The following is a 25,770-nucleotide window of genomic DNA, read 5'->3' as shown; positions in this document are numbered from 1 at the left end:
ACATCCTGATATCAGAATTCATGTAATGTGTCCACTTACCATGGACATTAAGGCTGTTTCCAGTTTTTTAGAATTACAACATTTTTATGAGTATTATGTTATATGTGTATATATACATATATATATACACACACATATATAAATCTTTATGCCCTCAGACACTGATTTTTTTAGAATGAATTAGTAACAGTGTAATATTTGAGGATTCATTTTAAGGTCCTTGCTATAAACTGCCAAATATCACCAAAGAAAAACTGTAGCAACTTACACTGCCCCTTTCAGTGCACAAAGGTGCCTTTTGTCCTGCATCCTAACACCTCCAACTTTTCACTTCCTTTCTTTTGAAGCTTCTATCACCCCAAAAACAAGGATACAGCCTCTGTCCTAGTTGAATGTCCCCCCACAGAGCCTTCGCCAGCCCCAGCCTGAGCAGAGAAGACACAGAGGAGAGTGTGTCATCCCTCAGCTCCCCCTTGGCCTTGGGGGCTGGTCCCATCAGAGGGTTTATTCAGAGGCTGAGGGTACAGTGAAGACAGGAGACATCACTGTGGTTCTCAGCTTGGAAGACTGCCTCACTCTCACACCCTTTTCTTTCTTTATATATTCCTCCATCAGCTCCTGCCCTTCCACTTATCATCTATACTTGGAGAGTCTTAGCTCAGGACTCTTCTTTGAGCCCAGACTCATGTATTCAGCATTCTCTAGATATTAATTCCACTTTTATGACTCACAGACATCTCAAACTCAGCAGCCCAAAACCAAGCTCTTCATCCCCTCTTACCCTCTCCACACCCCTTGCCATCTTCCCCTTCCTCTAATGTGTCCTACTCACTCAGTAGCTCCTTCTTCTTCCCAGGAGCCAGAGGTCCAGAGCCCAGGAGCTTTCCCTCATGCCTCTCATTCACTCTCTATCCCACAGCCCATCAATCAGTCATGAAGGCCCATCAATTCAGTGTCTCAAATATCTCTACTGTCCACCCCTTTTCACCCATTCCACAGCCAGGACCCCAGTCCAAGCCAATAGGTGACTATAATTATCTCTACGTGGGGATTTATTGAATGAGAGAGGAAAATAGCATTTCCCAAACATTTGTATATGACTGATGCTGGGATCTTGTTAATGCTCATTAGATAAACAATAAACCCATGGAGTAGAAAATAGTACCATTTCACAGATGAGGAAACTGAGGCTCAGAGAGGTTAATCTGCCCAGGGTTCCATAGCAGGGAGACTATTTGGAGCCTTATGTGTGATGCTTGCTCTACCATTCTATAGCAAGAGTGAAGCTAGGGGGCTGGTTCAGTGGCCCTTGTAGTGGTTTGAGTAAGAGGGAACTCTCCTCAATGGTAAGTTCCTTGAGGATGAAGAGTGAGTATGAATTGCTTTGTGTATCTCATAAAGTTTAGCTCAGGGCCTGATCAAGTCCTGCCTCTGTCATTTATCAGAGACAGGAGAGTTTAGCAGTTAAGGGAATGAACTCTGGAACTGGACTGTCTGGATTCAAACCCCAGCTCTGCTCATTACTGGCTATGGAATCTTGAGCAAGTTACTTAACTCTCTGTAGTGGGCTAAACAGTGGCCCTGAAAAAGATATGTCCATACCCTGAGTCCTAAATCCTGTGAATATGAATTTATTTGAAAGAGCCTTTGCAGATCTAATTAAGTAAAGGATCTCAAGATGAGAAGGTCATCCTGGATTAACCAGGTGGGCCCCAATTCTAGTGACACAGAGGAGAGACAGAAGAGAAAAGGACCATGTGAAGAAGGAGGTAGAGTGAGGCAGCCACAAGCTGAGGAGCTGCAGCAGCCACCAGACGCTAGAAGAGACAAGCAGAATCTCCCCTAAAGCCTCTGGAGAGAGTGTGGCTCTGCCAATACCTTGATTTCAAACTTTTTCCCTCCAGAGCCATGACATATTTCTGTTGTTTTAAACCACAAAGTTTATGGTCATTTGTTATGGAGGCCCTAGCAAGTGAATATATTTGGTCAATGAAAAGAGTTAAACTATGTAAAATATTTGAAGGGATTTATTCTGAGCCAAATATGAGTGACCAATGGCCCACGACACATCCTTCAGGAAAACCTGAGAACATGAGCCCAAGGTGGTCAGGCTACAACATTTTAGGGAGACATAAGACATTAATCAATACATGTAAGATATACATCGGTTCAGTCTGGAAAGACGAGGCAACTAGAAGTGGGGTGGGGGGCATCCGGATCATAGATAGATTCAAAAACTTTCTGGTTGGCAATGGGTTGAAACAGTTAAGTTACTGCCTAAAGACTTGGAATTAATAGAAAAGAATGCCTGGATTAAGATATGGGGTTGATAAGACCAAGATTTTATCATGCAGATGAAGCGTCCAGGCAGCAGGCGTCAAAGAAAAGATGGCAAATGTTTCTTATCAGACTTAAAGAGTCTTAAAGTCTATGTTGATGTTAATGCTGGTCAGCTGGGCCTGAATTCCAAAAGGGAGGAGGGTATAATGAGGCATGTCTGACTCCCCCTTCCTATCATAGCCTAAACTAGTTTTCTTAGGTTAACTTTGGAATGCCCTTGGCCAAGAGGAGGAATCCATTCAGATGGTCAGGGGGCTTAGAATTTTAATTTTGGTTTACAATTCTGTATACCTCAATTTTCTCATTCATACATAAGCTTATAATACTTACCTTGCAGAGCTGTCATGAGAATTAAGTGAATCAATATACATAAGGTACTTTATAGTGGTAGCTGTCACATAATCGGTGATTTGAAAATAGTGTTTATTATGACCGTTTAATAGTTGTGTGACCTTAGTTATTTTTGAGCCTGTGGTCTTTTTCCCTGTGAAAAAGTAATAACAAAAATACTTGGCCTAACTATAGTATCTCAAAGTGGGAGTTTGCCTTTTTCACTCAAAAATGGTCAAAGAATTCCTTCAAGCATCTTCTGTCCTATGAACTGCTAACATTCAGGTGTCAAGCCTCACTGAAGACAACTCACAACCCACCAAAGGCAGTGATTGAAAAGATACCACGTGCCATTGACCTGACAAAATGCTCTGGCTGGGACATTAGGTGCTAGGGGATGTGGGTCCTTTTCTCTTTCTCCTGGCTGCCACCTGGTGTGGCTGGGGGAGGGAGATGAGAAGTGGAGGTGGGGGTGAAGTGTGGGGCAGATGGCCTCTGACTAATAACTGAGCTGGGTCATTTGTAATGATAACAAGGCATTACCCAAGAGATGAGGCAAAGGTGTATAATTAATACACAAGCAGTACTTAAAACTCTCTCTCAAACCCTCCTTCCATTCCTTCCCTTGCTAATGAAGTCAGAGACAGGGTAAAAGCCTGTAATTACACTTGAAGTAATTAGAACGCTGTGAAATGGAAAGCTTAAGACAGGAAGCCCAAACTAATAGAATACCTATTGCTCTTGTTATTCTGACTCATCCTCCCTAGGGTGGTGCTTTTGTAGGTCTCCACCGGGGAGCTGAAGACTGTACTGAATTTGCATAAAATGTAGACACACATGCACATCACCCTTTCCTTCCTCAGAGTGGCCAAGAAAGTGTCAGCATTGTGCCTTCCTCAGTTTCTACAACTTTTACCTATTAATGAAAGTCCAAATCAGCAGAACAGATTAATTCAAAAGTCCTTCCAAAGATAATTTTTAAAAATCTGAGCATTTTATATTTAAACTGTTTTTCTACATGCAATTCTCCCTTTCTAGCTCAGTGCTTCTCAACATCAATGTGCCTGCAGAGCACCTGAGGGTCTCCTTAAAATGCAGATTTGGATTCAGTGGGTCTGGGGTGGGGCTGAGATTCTGCATTTCTAACAAGCTCCCCAGCCTTGCTGCTGCTGTTGGATGGGGGAGTGGTACACAATGTGAGTAGCAAGGATAAAGTCCTTCTTGGTCCCACAAGTGACTTCACTTTCCTCCACAGCAATGATTCCAAACTTCTCATGTAGAGCTTGAAAAATGAATAAAAATTTTCAATTGAAGGGAGAGAAGAGAAAGTGAGGACGAAGAGTGGAGGAAGAAGGGAAAAGTGGGTGGGAAGGTAGGAGGGGAGGGAGGGAGAGAATGTGTGTGAGTTCGTGTATGTGCATGATCAGGTGTCTCTTCTTATAAGGACACCAGACCGATCAGATTGGGGCCCTACCCTTATGACCTCATTTGACCTTAATTATCTCCTTAAAGATTTTATCTCCAAATACAGTGACTCTGGGGGTTACACCTTCAATATGGGATACACAATTTCATCCATAACACTAAGTGACCTTAGATGAACTTCTCAATTTCTCTAAGACTTGATTCCTTCATCCCAATTGCTTGGAGACAAGAAAGAGTTTGATCATTAAATGACAAGAAATGAGTTCATCTAATTAGCATTAAGTGTTCCACATATCATCTGTCACAGAATAAGTGTCTTGGTTGTGTTCCTCCAGACACAGTCAAGCATTGGAGGGTAAGTAAATTATTCGTGAGGTGAAGGACACAGAAGGAGAGAAAAAGAGAAGTGAGATAGCAAAGAGAAAACAGCCAATAAAATAAAGGGTGCATTAGTTAACAAATCACCACCGAGAGAGACTGGAGCTTCATTTCACTGGGACAAGTCAGGCACCCATATTGAACAAACACCCAGTGTCAGCCCTCACTACTGAGGCAAAAGAGCCGAGATATTTATGTACCAAAGACCATCAGTCACTGGTTGAGATCTGCTTCCTAAGAGATGCCTACCTCCCCACTTCCATCTTGCTGTGCTTGTGGATGGTAGCCATGGATACCAGAGGAAACTTTCAGGCAAAGAGATGCCTGAATTGGCTGTTAGAAGCCCTACCAGCTCTGCAAGAGGGAGGCCTGGGCAGTTCTGGGCAGGTTTTCCTTGCCTGCTACAGTGAGAGACCAGGAAACCTTAGTTCTCTGTAGTGGCTGGCCCTAGTAATTGTACTAGGAGTTTGCAAAACACTAGAGAGACTCCTGTACCAAAGAATTCTAGGGCCAAACAAGTGTAAGGAATGCTTGTTTCATGGGATTCACAACTAAAGCTCTGTTGAAGTCCTGCAGTTGAAATGTTAAACTTTATATAATCCCATAAATTCCAAACTTATTTACACAAACACTTTTTCAAATAATATGCATTTACCTTTTAAGGAATAAAAGTTCTATAATGCATGTTTTGGGGCTATCAAATTAAAGCTAGCAGAGATTTCACTACATTGTAAGATGTTTTTAATCTGTTTCTACTCACCATTGTAGCCTATGAACAGAAACTGGTACCTAGAAAGTATTCAATAAATATTTGTTATTGTAACTGTTTTAAAGAATATCAAAAAATATTTCTGAAAATATTTTCAATAAAAGCAGCCTCATGAAAACTGACTGTCTAGTTCCCAAAATGACTGTTTTGAAAGGCTTCGGAATAAAGTTCAGCTGAATATAAACTTGTTGAAATACTGACCAGTTTATTCTCCTTGCTTTGTTCCCACTTAATGAAACAGTGCATTTTTCTAAAATTGAAGACCCATGCTGTTAGAAGCCATTGTCCATTTTACTAGAGAAGAACCACTTCTCCCCAGATCCGTGGGTGGATGCAGATAAGAGGGCTAATGGTACTAAGCCCTCTCTGGTCCAACCTTGCTAAAAAGAGTATTTCAACTTCTATTTCTTCCCTCTACACTTCACCCTTTTGTTGAATACTAAGGTTTTGCAGCTGTGACCCCATCATAGGGTATAAAGAATCAAATTAAGGAACTTCTGACAAATGCATCCCTTTTAACCTTGATGTCAGGCACAATTTGCTATTTGTTGGCCTCAAATGTCAGCTGAAGCCAGGGTGAGAGTCCTTGTGACTCTGACTTTCTCGTCTTCTGTCAAGACCTAAAGCATTTTTGAGCTGGGTGCAATTGCTGCAGCTGCAACAAAGTATACATGATAAGTGGGATTTGCAACAAATAGGCTTTTCTCTATAGATCACTGCTCCAGCTGGGCTTCCCTGCTATTTTTGCCCAACTGTCCTGAGAATAGCAACATCAATGGCAACTCATTGCTTGTCCATCATTATTACAATGAAATATTCAAAACCCTGATTATTACTCATTCCTTGGAGCTGAAATGGAAACCTCGAGGCTGTAAAACACCACTTGTATACCCAAATGCCCATTTCCTAAGAAGGGATATTTCCTGGGAAATTGCTTATCTTCCTAGCATTTGCAAAAGGCAACGGCTGGCATATAGTAGCATTTTCTTCATTCCCTGCAAATGGAAACATTGGTATTTCTAGATAAGTTAAGAGTGAGTAGAGAGAACTATGGCCATCCAGGTTCTCTTGGGATTAGTCTCCTTTACTCTCCCTTGAATAAAGACAATGTGAATCTCGTAAGACACTGTCTGTAAAAAATTGTCTACCCACACCTGCTAATGCAATGAGTGGGCTATTATAGGGCCAAGAGGGTTGTTGGGGTCTCCAGACATCAGGGGAGTAGGTGACCAATGTGGATGAAACACAATGACAATGGACATTAGTGTTTCTGAGACCAGATTTGTTTGGGAAATGGGATATGTTGCCTTTCTTTAGTCAGATGTTGATCTGGCTACTGCTTACAGATGACCCTTGTTTTGTCATTTACTCATGTGTCTTCCCCACTTCCCTTGCTGGAAAAAAACCTGCAGAGAAACTGTAAACTCCATGAGGTTAGACATTGCATCAGATTTTACTTACCACTCTATTCTTAGTGCCTACCACCAAGTCTAGCATACAGTGGGGGCCAAATAAATATTTGTAGAATGAATAAAGCATCTGTAACATAATATGTACTCCTTAAGTGAGAGTTTCCATTGCTACGTTGCTGTCATTGTCATCGTCATCACAATCATGATCATGATCATCGTCATCATTACTAGGTGATTTTTTTACAGAAATATTTTCTCTTCAGATTATAGCAGACTGAACATCAAGATCTTTAAATCTGCTTGTCCTAGGGAAGTTCTCTGGACTTCTTGCGTTTGGCACTAGTAGAGACTTGATATTTTCATTGCTGTAACACAGAGACAAAAATATATGAAGATTTCAAAGAATGAGTTTACCTCCTGGCCTTTCATGGTGATCTCCTTTCCTGTCTATCTGTGAATAATATATGTAGAGTATCATTGCTCTCTGCTAATAAAAAATTATTTCAAAACTTAAAAAAATTACTTCAAAAGCTTAAAAAACGAAACATTTGTTATCTCAGTTGCTATATGTCAGGAATCAGGGTACAGCTTTTCTGAGTCCTCTTCATATATTTTTGTCTCTGTGTTACAGCAATGAAAACACCAAGTCTCTACTAGTGCCAAATGCAAGGGTCTCTCATGAAGCTGCAATCACGGTGCAGTTATCTCAAGGCTCAACTTAGAAGAGAATCTTCTTCCAGGCTTATGCTCCTGGCTGTTAGCCAGAGACTTCAATTTCTTGCCACATGGTCTGTCTATAGGACTACTCACAATCTGTCAGCTGGCTTCCTCCAGAGCAAAGGCTCTGAGAGAGAGAAAGAATGAGAGATAGTGGTAAGATATAAGATATCATCTCATATAAGATATAAGATAGTGATAAGAGATAAGAAGTCACAGTCATTTTGTAACCTATTCTGAGAAGTGATATCCCATCACTTTTGTATTATTCTATTTTGTAGAAGCAAGTCACTGGGTCCATCCCACACTTGAAGGGAGAATATTACACAATAGCATGAATATTATGAAGCTAGGTTCATTGTGGACCATGTTAAATAGAAGCTTCCAGCCACAGTGGATGATGTTGTTCCCTCTAAGCATGAGTGTAGCTTTAACTTGGTTCTTTTGTTTGTTTGTTTTTAATTATACTTTAAGTTGTAGGGTACATGTGCATAACATGCAGGTTTGTTACATAAGTATACATGGGCCATGTTGGTGTGCTGCACCCATTAACTTATCATTTACATTAGTTATATCTCCTAATGCTATCCCTCCCCCCTCCCCCCACCTCATGACAGGTCCTGGTGTGTGATGTTCCCCTTCCTGTGTCCAAGTGTTCTCATTGTTCAATTCTCACCTATGAGTGAGAACATGCGGTGTTTGGTTTTTTGTCCTTGAGATAGTTTGCTGAGAATGATGGTTTCCAGCTTCATCCATGTCCCTACAAAGGACATGAACTCATCCTTTTTTATGGCTGCATAATATTCCATGGTGTATATGTGCTACATTTTCTTAATCCAGTCTATCATTGATGGACATTTGGGTTGGTTCCAAGTCTTTGCTATTGTGAATAGTGCCGCAATAAACATACGTGTGCATGTGTCTTTATAGCAGCATGATTTATAGTCCTTCGGGTATATACCCAGTAATGGGATGGCTGGGTCAAATGGTATTTCTAGTTCTAGATCTTTTAGCCCTTTTCTTCTTTGAGAATCATGGGTTGCCAACCAATCATGGCTTCAATGCCTTGTCAAACTTCTCTTTCAAAAAAGGAAGAAAGAGGAAAAACAGAATGGGGCAAGTTCTGCTAGGAATAGCTTTCAATATGATGATGATTTTAGTTGTCATTGCAGAGGTGCATTGGCATTGAATCATGAAGACAACCCCAATTACTCCTGTTGACTTGTCTGAGCATCAGTTTTCTGATGACTTACTTTATGGCTTCCTAATGAATATATTAAAAATAGAATTCCAGAGTTTATATTTAGCCCTTTAGTTCTTTTCCCTCCCTGCACCCCATCCCCCACTTTGCCTGGAAGCTTAATGATATATTTGAGATCATTTTGAAACTTTATCTGCTTTGTCTTAACATACATGTTCAAAGTTGTCTGTCTAATTTTAATGTAAATCCTTCATCAGCAATTAAGCTACCTCCCAATTGACTGCATTATCTGTAATTCTTCACTCACTAACTCTCTCATATCACACACCATAAGAAGAAAGAGAAAAGGGAATAACTTATATTAGGAGAGGCTCATTGACAAACCTTGAAATATAAATTGACACAAATATGAATGCAGAGTTTTGTTAAAAAAAAAAAAGTTTTAAAAATAGATCTGCAGTTAAATGACTAGTATCTCTACATTTTGTTTTCTTTTGTGCAGATTGTTTCCCAGAGAAAGCTGTCCAAATCCTTGCTGAAGCATGGGAACACAGCAGGGAAATCTTCCATCACGGTAAGCAAGCCCTCCCTAAGCAGCTGTCTGCCTGAGCGGAGAGAGCCTGGGCGGACTGGCCAGCCCAAACCGGGCACTTGGGAAGCAGACTTTCTGATATTGGGAGTTGGTGCCACAACTACTGAATTATTGAAATCACTCCCTTGTTTTTCTTTCTTTCTCTTTTCTGGAAATACAATTTTGATCCTTCTAACTCTAGGAAAAATTAAAAAGGAAAAGCGTTTGAAAATAAGGTTATTTAATTCTAGTAAGCACTTCGGCAATTGCAAGATAGATTTTAGTGGAGGAGAAAGATGTAGTTGTTGAGCACAGTGAGATTATGGAATTGTCTAGCATTTTCACACCATCAAAGCTACAAAGCTACCTGTCCTTGTCTCTCATTTATTTTGAGAATTAAAATTTTGCTTTGATAGCATTTACTTCAAGGTTTGGCTTGTTGCCTGAGAAACAAAGAGCTCAGCATTTAACACTCCTCTTTGATATAATAGTTTGGAGGTTTACTGTGTGATTCAGTAGCCACTAGCCACATGTGATTATTTAAATTTTAATAAAACTATTTAAAATTAAAGTAAATATTCAGTTCTTTAATCACACTGGTCACATATTCAGTGCTCAATAGTTACAAGTGGTTAGCAGCTACCATATGGGACAGGGTAGATTATAAAACATTTCTGTAATTGCAGAATGTTCTATTGGGTAATGCTAGAAGTATTTCTAAATAAGAGCTTACATTTTCAAATGGAATGCCTGGTATTTGAAACTTTGACATCTTCTATTAGAGACCTTGAAAAAGGTAGAGAATGTGGTCCAACCATTAGGATGTATGGAGCGAAAAAATAAACAAACAAAAAGACAAGCAAAAGAAACAAGGTAGAAAAAACTACGAGGAAATTCTGAATTGCTAGAGACGGAAATTGCCAGCAAGTGGACCTCTTGAGTTCTTTTGAACATTCCTTTTTAACTAGAGAGAAACGGAACTTTTTTTTTTTTTTTTTTTTTTTTTTGAGACAGTGTCTCGCCCTGTCACCTAGACTGGAGTGCAATGGCATGATGTCGGCTCACTACAACCTCTGCCTTCCGGGTTCAAATGATTCTCCTGCCTCAGCCTCCCAAGTAGCTGGGATTACAGGCACCTGCCACCACACCCAGCTAATTTTTGTATTTTTAGTAGAGATGGAGTTTCACTATATTGGCCAGGCTGGTCTCCAACACTTGACCTTGTGATCTGCCCGCCTCGGCTTCCCAAAGTGCTGGGATTACAGGTGTGAGCCACTGCACCTGGCCCTGATTTTTTTTTTTTTTTTTTTTTTTTTAAGCACAGGAAAAAATTCAAAAGAGCTGTCAGTGAAAGTTGTGGCCATTCTCACAAGAACTTATTTGAGTTTGTTGCTTGAATATTTTAAATGGCACTGTCATGTTAAAGCTTTTTCTTGACTGCCATCTTCAATCATGAATCAAAGTGTTCTTTGAAGACACTGATGGTGCTCTGAAAAGCCATGGACCCATGGGTTCACTCCCAAAGCCCACAAAACCAGTAGATCCAGGTGTGAATTTGCTATGGTTCTTTCTCAAAAGAACAAAATCTCATCTTGTCATATTTTCTCTGAGATATTCTGAGATTTTCTTTCTCCACACATCCAAGAAAAGTTTGATCTTTTTCTTTTTTTTTTTTTTTTGAGATGGAGTCTTGCCCAGTCGCCCAGGCTGGAGTGCAGTGGCACAATCTCGTCCCACTGCAAGCTCCGCCACCTGGGTTCTCGCCATTCTCCTGCCTCAGCCTCCCGAGTAGCTGGGACTACAGGTGCCCGCCACCACACCCGGATAATTTTTTTGTATTTTTTTAGTATAAATGGGATTTCACCATGTTAGCCAGGATGGGCTCGATCTCCTGACCTCGTGATCCGCCCGCCTCGGCCTCCCAAAGTGCTGGGATTACAGGCGTGAGCCACCGCCCCTGGCCCCATTTAATTTTAAGTATTTAAATGCTCCTCAACTTTGAGTCTTTAGATCAAAACATTGGCTTTAATAGCTTCTAGAAAACACTTGAAAAGGTGCGTGAAATTTTCTAGGTCTCTGCAGATGGTGAAAATCATAACTTTCATCAGTTTTCCAAAGGTGTCTGTGACCACAAAATACTTAAGGTCAGTAATCAAATGAAGTATAAGAGGCATTTAGGTGGTAAGGGACAAAAGAGGACCAAATGGAAAATACAAATATGATAGTTCTTGGGTTATCAACAAGTTCTGGAGTTTTTCCTATATACCTGGACTCACAATCTCTACTCTCAGTTGTTCACACATTTTAGGATCTATCTGTCTTAAGGCAGCCATCTTAGCTTTAAGATTAAGTGTAAATAATTTAAATTTTCCAAAATATTTGGAATACTACCAGTGACTATTGAGAGCATATGGACCCAACTCGTAATGGAATTGTTGAGCTCAGATAGAAAAGAGGTAAAACTGAATTATCAGTATCTTTATAGAAGCAATTTGATAAGCGTATCCGTGTGCTGTGGCCACAGAACACATGGTAAATCCTAACATTATTTATAAAGGTTTCAACTTATCTGCAACTTGACTGGCTTATAGATTTTGGTTGCTTTTGTTGTCATTATTTTTCTCCTGACTTTCTCCACCAATTTCTGCTCCAAGGCTTTGTTGAGAGTCACTAACTATTAAGTATTGGAAAATGACCTATTATGAGAAAGGCTTTTGGACAGTAATTTCTTCACTTATACCAAAATCTTTGTCAGGAATGGTCTGCACTTGGGTGTTAGAGCTTAGATCCTTACGTATACCCACATCTTCATCTCAGAAAACCCAGGGACAGTCTTTTGAAAAATAGGAATTAGAAAAATTTGACATAGAAACTAGTTTATTGCACCATTTCTTGTTGGTCTCACTCAAAACAGTAAAGAAATATTGCTATTTTTTCTTCTCTATAATTTACCAAAGGAGACATTGTAGTTAATTATAGAAATACTATCCAATGCCACGTGACCTTTAAAGAAAGAAGCTCTTCCAAACTGCTCTTCTATTTCTTCCTCCAGCTTGGGTCCCATCTCTTATGATCTCATGCTCAGCATAAATGGTGTCTAGTTATTTATCACTGTCTATTCCAGGGAGTTCCCTTGAATACCTAGAATTGCTGTGCTGTAGTCACTAGGGTTGCGGAAAAGCTCTTTGCCCAACATTTGTCTTTGTTGAGTTTTGAACCAAACGGGAACTAAATTTGTTCATGGGTTCTGGAGCTAAGGAGTTTACCCTCTACTGCAGCTGATGTGTGCTTTTTCCTTTAGGTGATTGCTGAAGAATTATCTGGCAATGACGACTATGTTGAGCTTGCATTCAATGCACGGAAATTGGATGACAAGGTAAAGTGTTTGGCATTAACCTTATTGAAGAAGTAATAAAGCTAGCACACAATTTAATCAGATTTCCCCCTGCAGCTATTTTTCCCTTTCCACCCACATTATCAAACAGATCCAAAAATTCAGAGAGGTCTACAAAGTAAGGTTTCCCCCACATTAAGAAGCGATTAATGAGAAGGGGAAGGGACTGTAATTAAAACGGGACAATTCTATGACACCAAGACTGTTTCCAAATGCCACAGGTGAGATGTGCACAAGTAAATATGATTTAACCCCATTTCTAGGGACGTTCTAAGGGACAGAAGAAGATGTGAAAGGGAAGAAAAATGACATTTATTAAGCACCTATGTTTGCCAAGCACCTATGTTTGCCAAGTACAGGTTTAAGAGCTTTTTTTTTAAAATTTTATTATTATTATACTTAAAGTTTTAGGGTACATGCGCACAATGGGCAGGTTTGTTACATATGTATATATGTGCCATGTTGGTGTGCTGCACCCATTAACTCGTCATTTAGCATTAGGTATATCTCCTAATGCTATCCCTCCCCCCTCCCCCCACCCCACAACAGTCCCCAGAGTGTGATGTTCCCCTTCCTGTGTCCATGTGTTCTCATTGTTCAATTCCCACCTATGAGTGAGAACATGCGGTGTTTGGTTTTTTGTCCTTGCGATAGTTTGCTGAGAATGATGGTTTCCAGTTTCATCCATGTCCCTACAAGGGATATGAACTCATCCTTTTTTATGGCTGCATAGTATTCCATGGTGTATATGTGCCACATTTTCTTAATCCAGTCTATCGTTGTTGGACATTTGGGTTGGTTCCAAGTCTTTGCTATTGTGAATAGTGCCGCAATAAACATACGTATGCATGTGTCTTTATAGCAGCATGATTTATAATCCTTTGGGTATATACCCAGTAATGGGATGGCTGGGTCAAATGGTATTTCTAGTTCTAGATCCCTGAGGAATCGCCACACTGACTTCCACAATGGTTGAACTAGTTTACAGTCCCACTAACACTGTAAAAGTGTTCCTATTTCTCCACATCCTCTCCAGCACCTGTTGTTTCCTGACTTTTTAATGATCACCATTCTAACTGGTGTGAGATGGTATCTCATTGTGGTTTTGATTTGCATTTCTCTGATGGCCAGTGATGATGAGCATTTTTTTCATGTGTTTTTTGGCTGCATAAATGTCTTCTTTTGAGAAGTGTCTGTGGTATCACATTTATTCATTTGTACAACTCCTATTTATTGGGTATTAATAGTCAGCCCATTTATGCATTCACTGGTTCACTCTTTTATTTGTTAATTTGTTCACTCATTCATCATTCATTTTCCAAACCTTTGTTGGGTGCTTGTTATGCATGAGGTGCTGGAAAAAAGGCATATCAAAAATAGACATTCCACTCTCACATCTGCAACCTGGAATTCATCACTGAAGTAAAACATACATCTAAAAAACAAATGATGTAGTAATACTATATCCATAATGGAATGTGATAAGTGATATATAATAGTGTGTCCTGGTAAGGCCAACTTATTCTACCTGGGGACATCAGGAAATACTTTATCCTTATAAACTAATTATATTTGGATTTTAAAAGTGTCTTGAGTAGATTATATGAAACTATCACAGACTGCTACATTCTTAACATTAGCATGAACTAGGTGCCGGGAACTGCAGTGTGCATTGATGTCAGTTGGGAGCAAGCTTTTAACTTCACCTTTTCACAACTGTTATGCTCCTTCTCCAAATTTCAGAAAAACTCACAAAACTTCTTTGTAGTATCTTCCCTGGTGCTATTATAAGCCACTGGGTCAGTGTATAGCAGTTTTAAGCTACTTGCTTAGTGGCTTATAATGGTTTCTCTACACTTAGTAGGCTCTTAAGTACCTCTAATTTGTCATCTAACTGATTTATGTTACAGTAAAAGGGGGCTTGGAGGTTTGTTGGACCAATTGGCTTTGAAGTGTTTGAGCAGTTTCCCTTTAGTAAAATGAACACTTGCTCATAGAACTGAAAGAGCCCCCTGCAGCACTTAAAATGGTTCTAAATGGCTATTCCCACCATTGGCTGTACTGATTGTCCAGGACCCTGGTCATTGCTGAGCCTCAATGCCCCAGTGCTGGAGACCCCAGTTCCTTCATAATGTGACTGTGTCTTGTCCAGATCCTTAGTAATTCAGAGAACAAATCAGAGATCTTTGCTCCAGTTTGGACTGGAAGGTAAATGGTCTCAGATGGAAGGAGGGCAAAGTTGTAGAATGGAGGAGTAAAATGATACTATAAAGATCATTTCACACAACCTCTTCAGGAAATGAGGGCTCAGCAAGGTATGATGATTTACCCAAAGACACAATACTACTGCTCTGGTTTTCTATTGCTGCATGGTAAACCATCAAATCTAGCAACCTAAATGAAGAACTATTCCATTATAGCTAATGATTGTGAGGGTCAGAAATTCAATCAGGGTTCAACTGAGCAGTTCTGCTGTCTATGATATTGATGCAAGCCACTCAGTGGTACTCAGCTGGTGGATGATCTTGTCTGGAGGTTCTACACTAGCTCTACGCACATGCCTGGCACATGAGACGGCTGAATGGCTGGGCTTAGCTGGAACAGTCTACCAGAGTGCCTACATGGTGGTCCTGGGGTAGTCACACTTCCTTTAGAGTATCTGGCTTCTTCCAGAAAAAGCATTTCAAGAGAACAAGGGAGACGCTCCGTGGCCTTTTCTCACCCCTTCCTGGCCTTGGAAGTCATGCATCATCACTTCTGCTGCATTCTTTTGGTTGCAAGTAAGTCATAAGGCCAGCCCAGATTCTAGGACTCCACATCATGTTAGGGCAGTGGCAAAATCACACTGGAGAAAAAGCACATGGACTATGAACTTGCGGTGGTCGTGTTTACAAAATGCGAACTGCCACAATATTTTTGTGATAGAAATAGAATAAAATAATATAATTATTTCATGTCACAGCTGGAAAAATAGTTCCCAGATGCTCTCAAGGAGGACCCTTTTCTAGCTTTTAGCATTAAACAATTTTATAACTATCTACATGTTAGCAGTTAAAACTTACTGTATCTCGTTATTGTATGACTAAAAGTCAGTATAAAATAAACAATGCTCCTAATTTTTTATTATGTTAATGATATCATGAAAGTCACTAGTTTCTACACACATTTAAAAATTGAAGTATGAATATGTAGGAAAAATATGTTATATCCAATTCAGACAATGGTTGTAGGATGCCTGGATCTCCAGTCCCTTGGCAGTAACTCTGGTAGCCCCCAGGAGTCTACATACTTTAGGTAGAAAGCCACTGTCTAATCCAACTGCCTGATTTTATAGATGAAAATTTTAAGATTCAGAGATGTGGCATGACTTACTGAAAGCCACACAGGCACACACTCACAAAAAAATCAGTGCAAGAGAGGGACTCAAACAGATTGCCTGACAAAATCTAAGTCTTTTGGAGCAGAGAGTTAATGAAGAGAAGGTGGTTTGGTCTCAGAATATGGAAGACTTGGAAATGTTTTCATGTATTTCAGGGAAGTAGGAAGCCAGGAAGAGGGGAGGTAAGAGGGGAGGTAAGAGGGGAGGTAAGAGGAGAGGTCAGGTAGCAGTCCTCCAAGTGTGATGCATGGTCCCAATACCTTTGCAGGGGAACCCATGAAGTCAATACTATTTTCATAATAATGCTAAGACATAATTTTCTTTGTTCACTCTCATTCTCTCACACATGTAAAGTGGAGTTTTCCAGAGGCTGCATGATGCCTAATATCACAACAGATTGAATACAGCACAAATATAAGGATTCTGCTGCATTCTATTAAGCTAATCATTAAATTGGTTTACAAAAATGTAAACTAATACCATTCTTCTCACCATTAGAAAATATAATTCTAATAATTTTTCCATTAAAATACTATTTTTGTTATGATGTAGTAGGTTTATTTTATTTTTAAACAATGTAACCAATATTTTAACAATTTAACAGTTTTATAATATGGTAAATTAATACATACAACAAAAGTAAAGCTCTTTGGGATCCCCAATAACTTTTAAGAATGTAAAGGGGTCTTAAGACCAAAAGTTTGAGAACCGCTCTCATAGGGTATATGGGAAAGCACTAAGTACTTTTGCAAACCACAGTGACAGAGAAATGCACCATTCTTTTTGACAGAAACAGTCATTTTTAACTTGTCTTTCAGCAGACTAGCAATCATCTCCCCACTCTTCAATGAGAGTGAGTACATAAAATAGCTTAGGTTTGTGATAAATAACTTATTTATCTAATGTTAATGCAATTTCACTTAGTAGAGAAAGGGACTTTCTAACTTGTAAAGCACATTTGTTACATTAGCAACTAGTCGGCAATTAATCTAACAAGTAAGTAGAGGCAGAAATGTAATAATCACTTTGGAACATTCAAGCTGACAAAGGATTCTTTCTCTTCCCATTCTTGAGAAAGGATTCATATTGGTGCATTGGAACTATCCCGACACTGGTGGACTCCACATACGTAATGGTAATCATTATAGACTGCACTTTCAGTGTTCGCAGGATGCTAGTTTGATGGGGTGCAATATAAGTAAACAAATCTGTCTCTAAAGTAGAGGCTGGCAAACTTTTTAATAAAGGGCTAGTTGATAAATATTTTAGGTTTTGCAGGACACCTGATCTCTGTCCCCACTGCTCAGTTCTGCCTTTGAAGCATGAAAACAGCCATAGACAATACAAAAATGAATGAGTGTGGCAGTGTTCCAATAAAACTTTATTCACAAAAACAAACAGTAAGCCAGATTTGGCTCATGTGCCATAGTTTGCTGACCCCTACTCTAAAACAACATAAAATCTGTACCTGCTGTGATGTGATTTTACTGTGTTTAAGTATGCCTGCTTGAAACTGTAATCTGGTCTGCATTAATGATAGAAAATTATAATTATCGAGCATCTATTATGCGCCAAGTATCAGGTGTCTAACCTATATTATCCCCAAAACTCATAAGCATATTCCCAGAAGTTAGTATCTTTATTTCCATTTTACAGATAAAGCATACTCAGATCAGACATTTCCCAGAGTCACAAAATTAGTAAGCTATACAGGATATGCCTGTATACTGGATATGCCTGCATCTTTCACATAATTTCTTCTAGGTCCAATATTCCATTTTCAAGATTACCGTCATGGGTATGAACTGCTTCCTAATTGCTTATCACCCTCTTACTTAGCTAAATTTCTTTTATATTGAACTAAAAAAGCAGAATAATATGGTCTCTGTGTTATTAAGGAATTTTACCACAGCAATACTTCAGTAAAATGCCATATTCATTCATCTTTATTGAACTGAACTGTCCCAATGGCCATCTTAGTGCTAATAATCAAGTTTTAAAAAGCTGAAAATCCAAATTAAAGTGACCACACAATTAGACCCAGAGTTGTTGTTTTGAAGCTATGAATTTCTGAGCATACACTTGAGATTTTCAGGTGCTTATGAATTATTTCATTTCCATGAATCAGATGCCTTCTTAATAGTAATCATCCCTGATATTTGTATAGTTTTTTACAAAATGCCTTCATGAATTTTTTTCTTCTATTGATAATCATCATAGCAGCCAACTTTTTAAAAATATTTCAACTTTTATTTTAGATTCAGGGGTTACATGTGCAGGTTTGTTACATGAGTATATTTCATGACACTGAGGTTTGGAGTACAATTGATCTCATTACCCATATAGTAAGCATAGGACCCAATAGGTAGTTTTTCAGCCCTTGCTCCCCTCCCTCTCTCACACTCTGGTAGTCACCATCGTCCACTGTTCCCATCTTTATGTCCGTGTGTACCCAGTGTTTAGCGCTCAGAAGTGAGAACATGTGGTATTTGATTTTCCGTTGCTGTGTTAATTCCCTTAGGATAATGGCCTTCAGCTGCATCCAGGGTGTTACAGAAAACATTATTTTTTTTATGGGTGTATAGTATTCTATGGTATATAAGTGCCAAATTTTCTTTATCCAATTCAATGTTGATTGGCACCTAGATTGATTATATGCCTTTGCTATTATGAATACTGCTTTGATGAACATACAAGTGCATGTGTCTTTTTGGCAAAATGATTTCTTTTCCTTTGGGTATATACCAGTAATAGGATGGCTGGGTTGAATGGTAGTTCCATTTTAAGTTCTTTAAGAAATCTCCAAACTGCTTTCCACAGTGGCTGAACTAATTTACATTCCCACAAACAGTATATAAGTGTTTCCTTTTCCCCACAGCCTCACCAACATCTGTTATTTTTTGACGTTTTAGTAATAGGTATTCTGACTGGTGTGAGATGGTATCTCATTGTGGTTTTGATTTGCATTTCTCTCACAATCAGTGACATTGAGCATTTTTTCATATGTATGTTGACCACTTGTGGGTCATCTTTTGAGAAGTGTCTGCTCATGTCCTTTGCCCAATTTTTAACGAGGTTCTTTATTTATTTATTTTTGCTTATTGAATTGTTTAAGTTCCTTATAGATTCTGAATATTAGATCTTTGCCAGACGAATAGTTTGATAATATTTTCTCCCACTCTATCAGCCACTTGTTTAGTCTGTTAATAGTTTTTTTTTTAACTGTACAGAAGCTCTTTAATTAGGTCTCACTTGTTAATATTCTTTGTTGCAATATGTTTTTGTTGCTTTTGAGGACTTAGACATAAATTCTTTGCCAAGGCCAACATCCAGAATGATATTTCCTATGTTCTCTTCTAGGATTTCTATAATTTGAGGTCTTACATTTAAAGTTTTATTCAATCTTGAATTAATTTTTATATATGGTGAAATGTAAGGGTCCAGTTTCATTCTTCTGCATATTGCTAGCCAGTTATCCCAGCATCGTTTATTGAATAGGGAGTCGTTTCTTCATTTCTTATTTTTGTCAACTTTGTCAAAGAAGAGATGGCTGTAGGTATGTGGCTTTATTTCTGGATTTTCTATCCTGTTCTATTGGTCTTATGTCTGTTTTTGTCCCGGTACCATGCTTCTTTGGTTATTGTAGCCTTATAGCATAGTTTGAAGTTGGGTAATGTGATGCCTCTGGCTTTGTTCTTTTTGCTTAGGATTACTTTGGCGATTCAGGCTCTTTTTTGTTCCATATGAATTTTACAATAGCTTTTTCTAATTCTGTGAAAAACTATGTTTATAGTTTGATGTAAGTAGCATTGAATCTGTAAATTGCTTTTGGCAGTATGGCCATTTTAACAATATTGATTCTTCCAATCCATGAGCATGGAATGCTTTTCCATTTGTTTGTGTCATCTATGATTTCTTTCACCAGTGTTTTGTAGTTTTCCTTGTAGAGATCTTTTACCTCTTTGGTTAGATGTACTCCTAGGCATTTCATTTTTTCTAGCTATTGTAAATGGGATTGTTCTTGATGGAACTCTCACTTTGTATAGAAATGCTACTGATTTTTGCACATTGACTTTGTATTCGGAAACTTTGCTGAAGATCAGTTCTAGGAGTCTTTCGCCATAGTCTTTAGGGTTTTATAGGTATAAAATTATATCATCAGCAAAGAGAGACAATTTGACTTCTTTTCCTATTTGGACGCCTTTTATTTCTTTCTCTTGCCTGAGTGCTCTGGCGAGGACTTTTAGTACTATATTGAACAGGAATGGTGAGAGTTGACATGCTTGTCTTATTCCTGCTCTTAAGCAGAATGCTTCCAGGTTTGCCCATTCAGTATGATGTTGGCTGTGGGTTTGTCATAGATGGCTCTTATTATTTTCAGGTATGTTCCTTCACTGCCTAGTTTGTTGACGGTTTTTTATCATGAAGGGATGTTGGATCTTATCAAAACCTTTTTTTCTACATCTATTGACATGATCATATGGTTTTTGATGTCTGTACGTTGAACCAACCTTGCTTCCCAGGAATAAAGTGTACTTGATTGTAATAGATTAAATTTTGTTGTGCCACTGGATTTGGGTTGCTAGTATTTTGTTGAGGATTTTTGCAGCTAACATTTTTTCAGTCCTCACCATGTACCAGGCACTGGACTCAACACTTCCCATGCACCAGCTCCTCTATTTCTTCTATGTCACTATGAGGCAAAGGATGATACTCCTTCCATTATGAATGGCAAACTAAGCCTTGGAGAAATTAAATATTTTGTCCACAGTTATTCAGATTATATGTGGTAGAGTTGAGATTTGAAAGCAGTGCTAAAGCCAGTATGCTGCATATAGATTTTCAGCTACCTGAAGACAGAGGCCATTCTTGACCTTTCTTTCATTGACATTTTAGTATGCCCTCCTGACAATAACTTCTTGCCTAATTCATTCATGGTATTTAAAAAGAATGTGAAATAAAATAGAAAAAGCATTGTAATATACAACATGTAAACATGTATACAACAAGCAAAAGAAATAGGGTACTAAATTGTATATAGATCATGATTACAAAATTTTTAAAAAGAAAGAAAAGTATATGTAGAGTCTAGAAAAAGATATACCAAAATTCTATTGATGGTTATGGAATTATGGGTTCAGTTATGGGTTCTTTTTTCCTTCTTTTTATTTTCGTCATCTGTTTTCTATATTTTTCATTTTTAAATAAAAGTGATGGTAACAAAAGTTTTCAATTAACAGTAAAGAGGGAAAAAATGAGAAAGTTCTTACATTGTGGTTAGCAGTTTTTAAGTATGAATCATAAAAACATCCCCTGAGGGACCAACAATCTATTTAAAGAGGCAAAGCATGAAGTTACAGGAGGAGCCCAAAGGCACGTAGGAACAAGCTACTGTAGCCCACATCCATAAGGAAAGGGAGAAGAGAAGGAGATTTTAATTTTTTAAGATGCATATAGAAACAGAAACCAGCCTAAGGGGCAAATGAGTAAACGCATAGAGGTGGGAATCAGCTAGAAGTGCATCTGAGAGAGAAATGGGCCATTTTGGGGGAGAGACAATGTTTGAAGGGCAAGATTATGATGAAAGCCACCATTTTGGGGTCTTGACATGATGAAGGCTGTGGTAATCTAGTACCTTCAGAAATAGAGTAGTAGCGGATGTTCCAGACTCTGGGTGTTGTGGAGCATGGTGTTTGGTTCCTGGTTGCATGGGAAGGAAAGCAAAGGGGAAGGTAGTTATTCGCACCTCTCATCTCCTCTTTCTAGGATATCCTACAAAGTTTCTAGACTGACATTCTTCACTGCAGAGCCAACTATATTACTTTTCCGCTCAAAATCCTTCAGTGATACCCCTGCCTCTCCAGGCCAGTGCAAAGACTTCAGATGAGCATTTAAGGCCCTTCACATCATGGGGCCAACTTTGCCAGCATTGTCTCCAATTCCTCCCCTATGCTTCCCTAGGCTATAGTCTTATTAAATTACTTGGGGTACCCCCCTGTATGTCTGTTAAAAGCTCATCAACTCCCCTCTCTTCCCTCAATACTCCTTGTACCTTCATTCATTCATTCACTCATTCACTCATTTATACCTAGCCCTGGGTTGTATTTATTTGTATACTTTTCTTAACCAGCAACCTAGATGGTACTTTGGAAGACTGAGATCAGGTTCTATCTGTCCTTATATCTTAACATCAAGCACAAAAGCTCTGTGATCGGTATATGTCCTACAAATATTTTGCTGAGCTGAAGACTAGGATGGCTAGTAGAGACATTGATAGTAAGGAAAAATTTAGAAGTAGAGACCAAACAAAGGAAAATAATGAGTTTGACTCTGGCTTGCTTAACATTTAGCAATAATAAATGACTTTTAAGGCAAATACGGGCTTAATTCTACTTTGCTAAAGTCTAGATTTCTGGAAAAAAATTACTTGGTGAAATTCATAATAAAAACGTGATGGTGATGATAAGGTTTTTGCTCAGATAGCTTTCTATCCTATACCAGGTATCCATTCACTTATTTATGTATTTATTCATTCATTCAATAAACACTATGTACTATTAAAATCTAGACACTATGGAAAATGCTGAGGAAATAGCAGAAATATAAAGGAAAATAAAGTTTCTCCTCTTTGAGAATTTATAATCTACTGGGGGTAAAAATCAAGTTTTTAAAAGGGTTAGAGATAGGTTCCATTTCCAACAATGAAGCACTTATTTATTTTACATCACTCTCTCACTGAAAACAAATATAAACACTAGAAAAGACACAAGAGACATGTATTTGAGAGTCCTGAGGCAGTGTAGATTTGAGGGGCCAAGAAACTGGACAGAAGAGAAACCCATGGAGGTGCTTAAGACATTCTGTGCAGATTTTCCACTGAAGGGAATTCCTCAAGGCTGATTCCTAAAATAGTGTGGATAGAAAGGCTGGAAAGCCTAGTTTAAAAAAATAGCTACTAAGAAACAGAAGCTGAGCAGAGCTTTTGGTGGTCTCATGGGACTGGGGAGAAAAACTGAAGTTCAGGGCTATTGAGAGAGCAAAGGATAAAGACTCATAGAGGCATCAGAGAAGACAAGTAGTCCAACAGTATGAATGGCTTATCATCTCAAGGCGTTTGCTAGTTAGCAAAAGCAGCATAGAGAGAAACTGAACAAAAACCTAGAGCTAAGAAATTATGAAAATAAACAGAGCATTTGAGGTTCTCACAAATAAAAATTGGCATTGAAGACTTGTCAAGGAAGAACACCCCTCATGAACACTCAGGTTTTCAGTTAGGGTCCTTTAAGGACTATACCCAAGGAGTAAAGGGAATCAGAAATAGATAGGGGCTTTAAAGACATTTGAAGAAAATCATCCTCTAAATAGCTTAATCCTAATTGGATTCAGGAGACTTCTCCCATTATAACCACTTGCTAGAAGCTAAAGACTCATGTAAAAACCTTCATAATCTTCATTACACATTGTCTACTATTTAATAAAAAATTAACAAGCATACCAAGAGGTGGAACTAAGAAAGAGATAATAAAAACAGACCTATAGGTGATCCAGACGTTGTAGTCATTACATAGGCATTAAAATAACTATAATGAACCTGTTTAAGACAACAGATACAGTGATTTTCAAAGAACTGGAATTTGAACTGATCTTTGAAGAATACTTTGAATTTCAACTAACCAAGTACTGACTTTACAAAGAACTTAGCTTTCAGATGCAGTCCATTCTAGCCAAGGGCGGATCTCAGGGATGAGTAACAAAGGAAGAAAGGGTGGGGCCCATCATCACAGGTAAAGAGAAGAGAGTTTGGGTAGAACTGGGCAGGAAGAGAGGACAAGCATGGCCTCCCTTCCACATATAAAAAATAGGAAATCAAGAGGGTTTTCCTGTTGATTAAATATTCCTGATTGATCAGGACTAGATCAAATGCAGGAGGAAAAACAATGATTCATTGATGTTTATCTATTTTAGGATTTCTTCAGTAAATCTGACCCATTTCTGGAAATTTTTCGTATGAATGATGATGCAACTCAGCAGCTGGTGCACCGAACTGAGGTAAGAAGAGTCATCTTCAGCTGTGCCCTCTTATCTCCTAAGATGATGATAAATTGACCTGTTTTGAGAAACTCCTTTTTTTTTTTTTGAGGTGGAGTCTCGCTGTGTCACCCAGGCTGGAGTGCAGTGGCGCAATCTCGGCTCACTGCAACCACCGCCTCCCAGCTTCAAACAATTCTCTGCCTCAGCCTCCTGAGTAGCTGGGACTACAGGGACCCATCATCACGCCCAGCTAATTTTTGTATTTTTAGTAGAGATGGGGTTTCACCATCTTGGCCAGGCTGGTCTTGAACTCCTGACCTCATGATCCACCCACCTCGGCCTCCCAAAGTGCTGGGATTACAGGCGTGAGCCACCGCACCCAGCCTCCTTTTATTTCTTAATGTCTGTAGATATGAACTAAGGCCTGAAATCAATGTCCTCAAGAAGGTTCTGCCATTTTTAGCTTTTTTTTTTTTCACTTTTAATCCTCAATTTAGTTGTCAGAAGAGCCTTTCTAACCCCAATTTCTATTGTTAACTTTCAAAACAGACAATTAGCAACTTATTCATAATAAAAGTATAAATACTAGCTATCATTTAATGAGGATGTTTAGGCGTCTAGGTGCCAAGCATTAGACTGTTATTTACATGCATAATTTTATTTCTCACAAAAATTCCTTACACTTGATGATGATGATGATGACCCCCATTTTAAAGTTGAAGAAACTGAACTTTAAGGAGGTTAAGTCACTTTCCCAGGTCTCACAGCTAACAAAGGATGGAGCTGAGGTTTCAATTGAGGTTGTTTGACTCTGAGCTTCATGGTAGTTTGGGAAGTCAATCTGCTTCCCCAGGGAAAGTACATACGTTGCACTGATGTCAGTCCTATCATATGAACACCTGACCTTTCTTAGCAGCCACTTATTCTAGCTGTATCTCCTTCTCACTATTCCTCTTCTTTCTCCAAGTGGCCCCAACTTTATCTCTTATTACCCTACCCTCTGCTACTCACTACCACACACACATTCAACAACTAACCACGATCTCCATTTTTCATTTTATTTTACTTGTAAGCCAGTCCAAGATGGATTCTGTAGGAGTGAGGTACATTGATAAGAAGGAAGTGATATAGTTGTGCTGAATTACTTGGAGCTGAGAGAAGACCCACTTATGCTTGCATACCATTTGCAGAGTGAAAAAAAAAAAAGAAACCCCCATGACTTTCATAAGGTGATGGTGTGGTTGCTATGTCCCCACAACATCACATTGGAAATTCAATTTCCTGAAGTGACAGAGTTGCAGGTGTTGTTAGGGGAATGTTTCATGTCATTGTTATGATAGATAAAAATTAAATAGCCTTGGATGGGCTAGCTGTGGATATCATCTGATACAAAGTTGATATCTAATAAAATGTGTGTAATAAAAGAATAAATAAATAAATGCTGTTAAATATAAATAGTATGCCTATTGCATGCTATAGAACAATGTAATTCTTTGGAACTTAATCCATGAAGAATAAATTGAGGTGCAGCTAGCACAGTTGCCCTGAGTGGCATCTCATTACCACCACCAAAAGTGGTCTTTCACCCATTAAGTTTCCTTAGGTGAAACAAACTTCTTTTGAGGGAAATAGAGCAAGATGGCAAAATAGAAGCCTCCACTAATCATCCTCTAATCATCCTCCCCATAAGAACACCAAATTAAACAACTCTACACACACACACACAAAGCACCTTCATAAGAACCAAACATCAGGTGAATGACCACAGTACTTGGTTTTAACATCATTATCACTGAGAGAGACACTGAAGAGGGTAGGAAAGA

The 25,770-nt window shown here is 38.8% G+C and overlaps 1 protein-coding gene across 2 annotated transcripts in view; it reads left to right on the top strand.

The window, feature by feature from the left end:
• Positions 1–25,770, top strand: part of CPNE4 (copine 4) — a 500,036-nt gene that overhangs the window by 327,474 nt on the left and 146,792 nt on the right. For both annotated transcript variants that reach the window (XM_054482339.2, XM_054482341.2), the window contains 3 exons: positions 9,075–9,146; positions 12,445–12,519; positions 23,882–23,965. In XM_054482339.2, coding sequence (XP_054338314.1) covers positions 9,075–9,146; positions 12,445–12,519; positions 23,882–23,965 — 231 coding nt within the window. The remainder of the gene's footprint in view (positions 1–9,074; positions 9,147–12,444; positions 12,520–23,881; positions 23,966–25,770) is intronic.

The sequence above is a fragment of the Pongo pygmaeus genome, chromosome 2 (assembly GCF_028885625.2).
Source record: "Pongo pygmaeus isolate AG05252 chromosome 2, NHGRI_mPonPyg2-v2.0_pri, whole genome shotgun sequence".
In the NCBI taxonomy this organism is placed as follows: domain Eukaryota; kingdom Metazoa; phylum Chordata; class Mammalia; order Primates; family Hominidae; genus Pongo; species Pongo pygmaeus.
Note: the sequence above shows the minus strand (reverse complement) of the source record. Positions and strands in the feature narration are given on the sequence as shown.